Source organism: Carettochelys insculpta, chromosome 1 (genome assembly GCF_033958435.1).
Source record: "Carettochelys insculpta isolate YL-2023 chromosome 1, ASM3395843v1, whole genome shotgun sequence".
NCBI lineage: Eukaryota > Metazoa > Chordata > Testudines > Carettochelyidae > Carettochelys > Carettochelys insculpta.
Genome location: NC_134137.1, coordinates 336,167,273 through 336,176,458, shown reverse-complemented (window position 1 = coordinate 336,176,458; position 9,186 = coordinate 336,167,273). Strand labels below are relative to the sequence as shown.

At 68.6% G+C, this 9,186-nt stretch overlaps 1 protein-coding gene across 1 annotated transcript; it reads left to right on the top strand.

Annotated features, from left to right (window-relative positions):
• The first annotated feature begins 2,735 nt into the window (after positions 1-2,735).
• On the top strand, positions 2,736-5,303 carry FEZF1 (FEZ family zinc finger 1). Its single transcript, XM_075005433.1, has 4 exons — positions 2,736-3,515; positions 3,627-3,761; positions 3,976-4,108; positions 4,999-5,303. The coding sequence occupies exons 1-4, from the start codon at positions 2,736-2,738 to the stop codon at positions 5,301-5,303; spliced, it is 1,353 nt and encodes a 450-aa protein (XP_074861534.1).
• The last annotated feature ends 3,883 nt before the right edge of the window (positions 5,304-9,186 follow it).

Here is a 9,186-nt window from a genome sequence, read left to right as displayed (position 1 = left end):
GGCTCGCCCGCCCCCCGCCTCCCGCTGCGGCGCGCAGAAGGCTGCAGGTGGCCTGGGGCCGGCGGGCAGCGCTGCTGCGGGGCGTTCACACGGCGCGGGAGAAGCTCCAGAAAAAGCCAGCCCCAAAGACCCGTTCCGCCCGCCCGCTGAGGGCAGGGGCTTGAGGCAGCTCGGCCCCCCGCGGCAAGCGCTCTGCTCCCCCGCAGCTCGGAGCAGATCTGTCCGGGTTCGATGCCCAGCCCTTGGTGCCGGCGAGAAGTTCCCGCAGACGGGGCGGGAGAGATACACCTGGGAAGGGAATATCCCCTTCCCCCCCCCCCCCCCCCCCCCCCCCCGCATCGCCGCACCGCACGGCAGCGGGACAAGCTGAGCTGAGCGTATTGTTGCCCCCGTCTCGCCCGTTCAGCCGCGGGGCTCGCTGCTGCTCGGGCGCGCCTTTATCGTAGCTGGAGGCGGCCCCGGGGCAGAGGCAGGAAGCAGCCGGTGAGCCCAGGGCCCCGCCTGGGGAACCCGATCGGCGCTCAAAGGCTGCAATTAAAGTCTTAACCGCGACCCATCTGCCCCGGGCGCGCTCCAGCCGCCGCCCCCGGGACCCCGCCTCGCCCCGCTGGCGCTTTGGCTGCGCCCCGCAGAAAGGGGAGCAGCGCCGGGCACTCCCAGCGCTGGGTCGCCCCAGCCGCCTGCTCCTGCCCCTGGTTGGCCCAGTCCCATCCCAGCTCCCACGTGCCTCTGCTCCGCCCGCAGCATCTCGCCACGCTTCTGCCGCCCCACGCGAGCCCAGCCCCGCGTGTCAGCCCCGGGCTCGGAGGCCGGGGGGTTTCTGTCCCCACCAGAGGGGCCCCGACCTCGCGCTGCGGGGCAGTTGTTCATGGCACCCCTCGCTGTGCTCTGGGCAGCAGGACCATGCTAGTGCGGCCGCGAGGGAGGGGACCCCGCACCCCAGGAGCTCTCCAGCAAGCTGGGAGCTGCGCGCTGGATCCGGCTGCCGGCTGCCCGCCCCACGGCCCCGGGAGAGCCCACACGCCCCATGCAGTGGGGGAAGTCAAACAGCTGGGGCTCCAGCCACCCGGGGCAGGGGCGCCTCCCCGGCCAGTATCCCGCCGCGGCCCGCATCACCTCCCGGCCCCGCCGCGGGCTCACAGGGGAGAGGGGTCCTGGTACCTGGCTCCCCAGGGGTCTGCTCCGCTGGGAGAGGAGGATCCACCCGTCTCTGCCCTGGAGGCGGCGGCGAGTCAGCCCTCGGCCGGCTTCTCCTCCGGGCCCTGCAGAGCGCAGGGGAGGCCGTCGGGGCCGGCTCCGGGTGCGCCGCCGCGGGGTCTTCGACCGGTGCCAGGTGAGCGCGGGGCGGCCTGGGCCCCATTTCGGCCTCCTCACTTGGATGCCCCCGGGGTTTTCCTCCGCACCAGCCCCGGGCCTCGCCCGGGCCCTGTGGCCAGCTCCCAGCTGCCGCGGCCTAGAGCTGGGCTCGCAGCGGCCGCGGGGAGCCGGCGTGGTGGGCGGGTTTCGGTCCTCCCAGCTGCCCAGTTGCAGAGACAAGAGGGAGCGACCCTCCGGCCGCGGGGTCCGGCTGGGCTCTTCCTCCCCGCCCCGCGCGCCACCGCCCCGCTGAGCAGCCGGGCCGAGAGCCGCTGGCAGGCGCGCGCAACAGGCACCGCCGGGCGGTGCCAAAGGGACGGCGGCTGCTCCCCACCTCCAGCCCACCAAAGCGCCGCGGTCAGCAGCCCCGCAGCCGGGGCGGGGACCTGCCCTGCAGGGGCCGCAGTGCAGCGGGGGACCCCGGCCCGGCGCCCCTGCAGCCCGGTGCTTGGCTGCCGCCCGCAGAGCCCGGCCGGGACGGGAGCAGCTGACCGCAGCGGAGCTGTAAGCAGCGCCCGCAGCGCGCCCCGCCGGCTCCCTCCTGGCCCGGGCGCGGGACCCAGCGCAGGGATTCCGCGCCGGGGTGCCGGCCCCTGGGCGCTGGCGGGGTGGGGACGGGCTGGCTCTGCCTGCGCCCTTCCTCCAGCCCGGCCTTCGGCGCTGGGGGCCCGGCCCGGCGGTTTCTGGCTGCCCTGGCACTGGGGGAGCGAGGGGAGCTGCGGCCGCACTCGGCCATTTGGGGGCTGCCTCCTCCGCAGGGCAAAGCTCTGCCAGGCGGGGGGGGGGGTCGGTCTTCGACGCCCCCCATTCCGCCCCCCTTTGCCCTCACCAGAGCCGAGGCTGGGAAGCGGCCAGGGAACCCCCCGCTTCCCCCAGGGCCGCCTCTTTCGCCGCGCTCCCGGCCCCTCCGCGGCTCACGAGCGCGGATGCTGCCGCCAGGGCCCGGCCTCCAGCCCGGCGGAGCAGATTGCGGATCATTGGCGGGGCTGGGGCTGGGGGGGGAAGGGCGCGGGGGGGGGAGGGGAGACCCCTCCCTCCCAGGGAGGGGGAGGGGAGGCGGCGGCTCCAATGAGAAGTACCCGCTGGCGGGGGCCGGGGGGGGGCTCTCCCGTCGGAAGCGAACTGAGCAATGATCTAGTTTACCTTCCCCCCGCGGCAGCGCGCGAGCGGCGGCATTGACACAACACTTCGCCTCGCCGCAGCGGAGCGGCCTCCGGTCCCGGCTGCGATGGGCCGGCACGAGGCCGCCGCGCCGGGCGGGCTGCCTCCTCCTCCTCCTCCGGCGGCGGCGGCAGCGGCGGCGCGGGGCGCCCTCCTCGGCGCGCAGTGAGCCGCCCCAGGGGCGTGGGGGGGGGGGGGAAGAGGCGTCTCCGGCAGCCATGGACAGCGGCAGCCACCGCGCGGCCACCAAACTCCTGGCGCCTTCGCCGGCCGGGGAGAGCCTGGCCGCCCGCAGCAGCATGATCGGCGCCTCCAAGCCGCTGGCCTTCTCCATCGAGCGCATCATGGCCAGGACTCCGGAGCCCAAGGCCGTGCCGGGGCCGCCCTTCCCGCCGGGAGCCGGGCCCAAAGGAGAGCCCAAGCACGCCCTGCACCTCAGCCCCTCCATCCCCTGCATGATCCCCTTCGTGCCGGTGCCGTACGACCCCCTGCCCAAGGCGGAGGCCAGGAAGGCTCCCCTGGACTCCTCCGCCTCCGCCTTCAGCTGCGGCGAGCTCTTGAACTGCGCCCTGAGCCTGAAGGGCGACTTCCCCCGCGACGCGCTGCCCCTGCCGCAGTACAAGCTGGTGCGGCCGCGCGTGGTCAACCACTCCTCCTTCCACGCCATGGGAGCGCTCTGCTACCTGAACCGCGGCGACGGCCCCTGCCACCCGGCCGCCGGCGTCAACATCCACCCGGTGGCTTCCTACTTCCTCAGCTCCCCCTTGCACCCGCCGCCCAAGGCGTACCTGGCGGAGAGGAACAAGCTGGTGCTCCCGGCCGGGGACAAGTACCCGGCCGGGGTGGCCTTCAAGGACTTGTCGCAGGCGCAGCTGCAGCAGTACATGAAAGAAAGCGCCCAGATCCTCTCGGAAAAACTCGCCTTCAAGAGCTCGGAGTTCAGCCGGAGCTCGCCCAGCAGCAAGCCCAAAGTTTTCACGTGTGAAGTTTGTGGCAAGGCAAGTAACCCGCGTCCTTCGCTTGCGGGAGAGTCGCCCGCCCGGCCCCCGCGCCAGCGGCCCCCGCCGCGCTCGCTTCCCGGCCCTAATCGTTTGTCTTTTCCCTTCAAGGTCTTTAACGCACATTACAATTTGACTCGCCACATGCCAGTGCACACGGGAGCCCGGCCCTTTGTCTGCAAAGTTTGCGGCAAGGGCTTCCGCCAAGCGAGCACGCTCTGCCGGCACAAGATCATCCACACCCAGGTGACCGGCTCTCGCGCCCGGGGCGCGGCGGATTTCCGCCGGCCTTTGCTCCTCCGAGCCCACGGAAAACCGTTCCCACGGGCTCGCTCGGTGGGGAGGCGTCGGCCGGTGTTTTCCTGGGGGTTGTGAACGGACTTCCTAGCGGGCTGGCGCGGCACCGCTTTCCGAGCGCGGCCGCGCGCGGTCTCCAACGTTTGCTTTTGTTTCCTTCTAGGAAAAGCCGCACAAGTGCACCCAGTGTGGGAAAGCGTTCAACCGCAGCTCCACCTTAAACACGCACACGCGCATCCACGCAGGCTACAAACCTTTTGTTTGCGAGTTCTGCGGCAAAGGATTTCATCAGAAAGGTACAAGTCCGAACCGTCCCCCTTCGCCTCCCTCCTTCCCCAGAAACTTAACAAGCCGAACAGCGGCCGGGGCTCTGCGGCGCTCATCATTCGTTATTGCCATTTATCCCGTTCGTTTGGCACCCCGGGCTAGTTCCTCACCCAGAGATCGGCTTTAGGTTGGCCCTCTGGGCCGGGTATGCGGCGTCTGTTCGGGTGAGGCTGTGAGCTGAAGAAGTGGCTCCGTGCCAGGCAAGCGCATCAGCGAATAGAGGATTTTGTTAGCCTTTAAATCGCGACAGGACCGCTTGTTTGTTTCGATGGGGCACGGAGTGACGGGGCTGCCCCCCTGTCGCTGTGTTGAACAGTCTGTGTCGCGATTTAAACTGGCAGAGGAGGGAAGGGGAGAAAAAGGGAAATTCCGGCTTTTATTTCACAGCGCAAGATCCAGCTTGCGAGCGATTTCATTCCCCCGCGCCGGCTGCAAGTTTCAGGGCTCGCCTTTTTGCTCGGCTCTAAGCGCCTGGGTTTACTCTTAATCCTGGACCCCCAAGCAGCACCCTAGTCTGGCGCAGAGTGCGAATACCCAGAGCCGGAGCCTGCAGCCGCAGCTGCCCAAGCGGGGCTTTGCCCGCCAGAGCTCACGCTCCAACCCAGCGGTTAGGCTACTGGGTGCCGCAGGACTCCTTGCTGCTCCCAATACCGTTGGTGCCTGTGATAAGCCCGGCGCGTTCCGGGTGGGTTCTCGCAGTGCGCGCCCGGCCAGGAGCGGGGCGGGGGCCGGGGGTGGCTTGTGCCGGGTGTTGGTTTAACACGATCGCTTCACGCTTTCGTCTCTCGCTCGGGGCTGGGGACGGAGGAAGGTCCCCTCCCCCCGCGGCGCCTGTGACCTTTGACTTGTCTGCTCCCAGGTAATTACAAAAACCACAAGCTGACCCACAGCGGCGAGAAGCAATTCAAGTGCAATATCTGCAACAAGGCTTTCCACCAGGTGTACAACCTGACCTTCCACATGCACACCCACAACGACAAGAAGCCCTTCACCTGCCCCACCTGCGGCAAGGGCTTCTGCAGGAACTTTGATCTCAAGAAGCACGTGCGGAAGCTCCACGACAGCGCCCTGGGACTGCCGCGAGCCGCCGCCGAGCCGGGCGCGGAGCAGGCGCTGCAGCCTCCGGCTGCGCCGCTACCGCCGCCGCCGCCTCACCGGCCGTGAGCCCGGAGCTCCGAGCCCGCCAGCGGGCACAGCCGCCCGGAGCCCTGCAGCCGCCGCCGCCGCCGGGTCTTTTGCATGCGCCTGTGAAGCGGTTTCGTGTCTTACGCTCTGTCCGGCCGCTGCAGCTGCGGGTCGGGCCGTTCCCTCCCGGGGGGGTGGTGGGGTCGTTTTGTTCCGCTCTCCTTCGAGACTCCGTCTTTTTGCCATCTCAGGGTTAGAGAGGGGTCAACCCCCGCCCCAGCCCCGAGCCGATCTCCGCTGTATTTATTGGGAGCTGTATTAGCCCAGCCGGGAATGCTGCGCCACGTAATTATTTCGATGTGTGTAGGTACGTGTGTTGGTCCTGCCCTGTCTCCCATCCTGCTTGCTAGTTCCCCTCCGTCACCCGCTCCCCGAATAGCGCCTCTGGCTGGCCAGCGCCCAGCCGCCCTGTACGGATTTGACTTTCACTTTGGCTCTTTCTTTGCACGTGGAAAGCTGAATTGGTGGCCCTGGTGGAAATAAACACTTGGAGCAGGTGATTCACTGACTCGTCAAGGGCGCGTTAGGGATTTAAATTATTCAGTTACGAGACTGAGGAGCCTATTAAAGAGCTGTGACCCCACCATGCCGATTCCTAATGTATTGATGGGTGTGGGGGGGGGGGAGAGAGAGAGAGAGAGAGAGAGAGAGAGTGTGTGTGTGTGTGTGTGTGTATTGCCCTCCAGGAGGGGGGGACGGCTGGGAAATCAAAACGGCCTGTTGCCAGGTCCTTGAGTGTTAATCAGCAGCTCTGCTGTGAGCTGAGGCTCCGCTGCTTCCGAACTGCAAACCTCCCCTGCTTTCTTGCCAAAACACTGAAACAACTGCTAAAGACTTTAATTAAGAGGGGGTAATTAGCTCGCATTTATCAAAGCCGGGTTGTTATACCATTAGCTGCTCAGTGGAAGCTGCCAATCCAATCCAGCCTTAAAACCCAAGCACGCTCCCAGCTAACGGGTTACGCCTGGGTAGAAAGCCGGGAGGAAGCAGGGGCGAGCCTGGGAAGAGCTTATTTTGTGTGTTTGTTTTAAACCCTTCCCGCCGCAAAAGCAAAGCGCCCCCCGGGCCCCGCCCCCACCGGCTGCGGTCCCGGCCAGGCGCACAAGCCGGCGGGCCAAGGGGCTTATTTGCTATTGTGTCCTCGCCCCTTCCCCGCAGTGCCGGCGCAGTCCGCGGCGCTCCCAGGCCGGCTGCCCCAGAGGGGGGCGCGCGGGGCGCTCGGGCGGCGCACGGGCTTGGGCCTGAAATAGACGAGCGCGCCGGGAACCGCAGCCCCGCGGGAGGCCGCAGGGATGCGGGCCAGGCCGCGGGGAGGGACCAGCCGCGGAGCGGCCGCTTTGCGCTCCCGGCTCCAAGGGGCGAGGAGCCCTCTCCGCACCTCAGTCTGGAGCCGGGGTGTAGTTCCGGGGATGGGCGCGGCGCTGCGCTTCTCCCCCACCCAGAGGGGCCGAGCTGAGCTCTCCAGCCCGTGTGCCGCGCCGTGCGCCGCGGCGGAGCAGCAAGCGGGGAGACGCTGTACTGGGGGCGGCCAGTCAGCGGGAGCAGAGCACCACCAGGGCGGGTCCCCTCCGGGAGGGAAGCCGGCAGTAGAGAGCAATGGCCGGGCGCCTGCAAGCAGCCCGAGCCCCAGGGCTGTGCGGCCGCAGGCCCCGGCGGGGGAAGTCAGGGATCGCCTGGGATAAAGCGATCCCTGGCAAACGACCGGCTCTTGGGGAGGGCCCACGCGTGGCGCTTGTACACGGCTCCCCGCGATGGGGGGAGGGTTGTCACGAGCGCAGATCTGGGGCCTTTCGGGGCTGCGGGGACCCCCGGCGGCGTGGCCCAGGCGCGCAGCTCAGCCGGGCTGGCGGCCCAGTGCTCCCGGGGCTCGCTGGAGGCCCGGGGAGCTCAGATCTTTCCTGCGTTTCCAGGCTCTGGAGGAAGGGGCCGGAGCCGGCTGGCGGAACAGGCCGAGCGGGGCAGGTTAAACGCGTCGGCCCCGCGGCGGGGAGCGTCTGTCGGAGCGGACTGGAGCGCAGTTGGAGCATTTCTAACTGAGCCGCTGGGCGCCGGCTCTAGCCTGCCGGGCTCAGGCCCAGCACCCGCTGGAGAGCGCGTTCCCCGACGGAGCCTTCCTTTCCCACGCCCCTGCCAGGCCAGCGCGGCCTGCTTAGGGGAAGAGTCGGTGCCTTCAATGACCAGCCACTGGCGGCCGAGCGCAGCTGGGCGGGCTGCTAAGGCTGCTGGCAGCATCGCTTTCCAAGCGCCCCCCCAAAGCTCCTCCCCCCACAGCCCACCAGCTGGCCGGGGTGCTGCTGGATTCCCTTCCCCCAGCCCAGACCGACTTCTTGGCTCCCCGCCGTACCGGTACTATGGGGGGCTGGTAGGAACGGGGAGCCCGGGGACTGCTCCATCGGCCCGGGGTGCGGCTGGGGACGCAGGGCAGGCAAAGGAGAGAGACCGGGCTAACAAGTGCAGCCGGGTGAAGTCTGCCGGGACATTTGATGGTTGCAGCCCGACAAGGCAGCGGGGAGGGCGCGGACCCCGGGGCGTCCCCGTGCGTATGGCGGGGGGCGCGCACGTGGGCTCTGGCCTGGGGAGCTGTCGGACCCAAGCCCCTGCAGGCTGCGGGGGCGGGGCCGCGACCCCCAGTGAAGAGGCGCCGGACCAGTGGGGCGCTGAGAGCCCTGGAGCCAAACTCACCGCGCTGGGTGCTGGAAACCACTTCCAGTGCCTGTGCCCCAGTTCCCGCCAACCCACGAGGCTGCTGCTGAGCGGGGGAGAGGCCTGGTGCTCAGCCTCTCTGCAGGGCCCCGCGCTTTCCCTTTGCCGGGCCTGCCCCCGGGGCAGCACAGGACCCCAGTGGCGGCGCGGCAGGTGCCAGCGGGGAGCTGCGCACTCTGCCCCCGGCTGCCTTCTGTCGCCTCCTCGCCTGGGGCCACCGCTCCCGTGTCCCGCCCAGGCAGCCTTGGCCATTGCCTGGTCCCGGCAGCCAGCGCACGGGGCGGGCAGTGGCAGCCGGCTCAGCCGCGGCCCGCGCGGAAGAACTGGAGAGATCAGCCGCCACCCGAGAGTAGCGACGTTCCGCGTCCACACCTGTTCTCCAGCGCCGGTGCCAGGCGCGCCGACCCCCTTCCGCTCCAGGCTCAGCCAGAGCGCCCTGAGTCCGGAGCCCCGCTCGTCCAGCGCACGCTGAGCAGGGTCTGGGAGGCTCAGCCCGCCGCAGGAGCGGCAGAGCTGACTGGGGACATGTAGGCAAAGGCCGATATTAAACAGGGCCTAGTGTGGCGGGTTCGCCCCGCAAAGCTTTGCCCGCTGCTGGCTTAGCTTTCCAAACGTCTACTTCCCTCCGGGGACTAGGGCCCAGGAAGAGGGGACCACGCACGCAGCCTCCCGAGGGACTTTTGATGGGGGGGAGGGTGACAGCTTCCTCCCCGCATTTATGTGTCCTCCCATGGGGTGTGACTCGGCCCCACTGTCGGCTTTGTGTGTGCTACAAACGACCAGGAGGGCAAAATGAAGCCACCCAGCTTCAGCCTGGATACTAGGGGCGAGGTTCTCCCACCTCTGGAGCCAACCCAGCTCCCCAGAGGTGATAGCTAAGGCCGCTAGTGTCCCTCTCTGGACCCAGCATTGTCCACACATCCCTCAGCAACTTACCTGGGTGACCCTTACTTGTAGCCTGGCCTCTGCGTCCCCAGGGGTAGTTAACTACCAGAGGGCAATGCAGAACCAGCAAACCCAGCCCACGCCCCTGGAGCTGACAAGGAAACTATGGAGGAATTGAACCCCAACAAACTGTTAGGAAGGAGCTAAGTGAGGAAGCCCCGGAAACCTGGACACCACGCAGCTCTCGGAAGAGTCCCAGGTTGCTCCAGGCTGT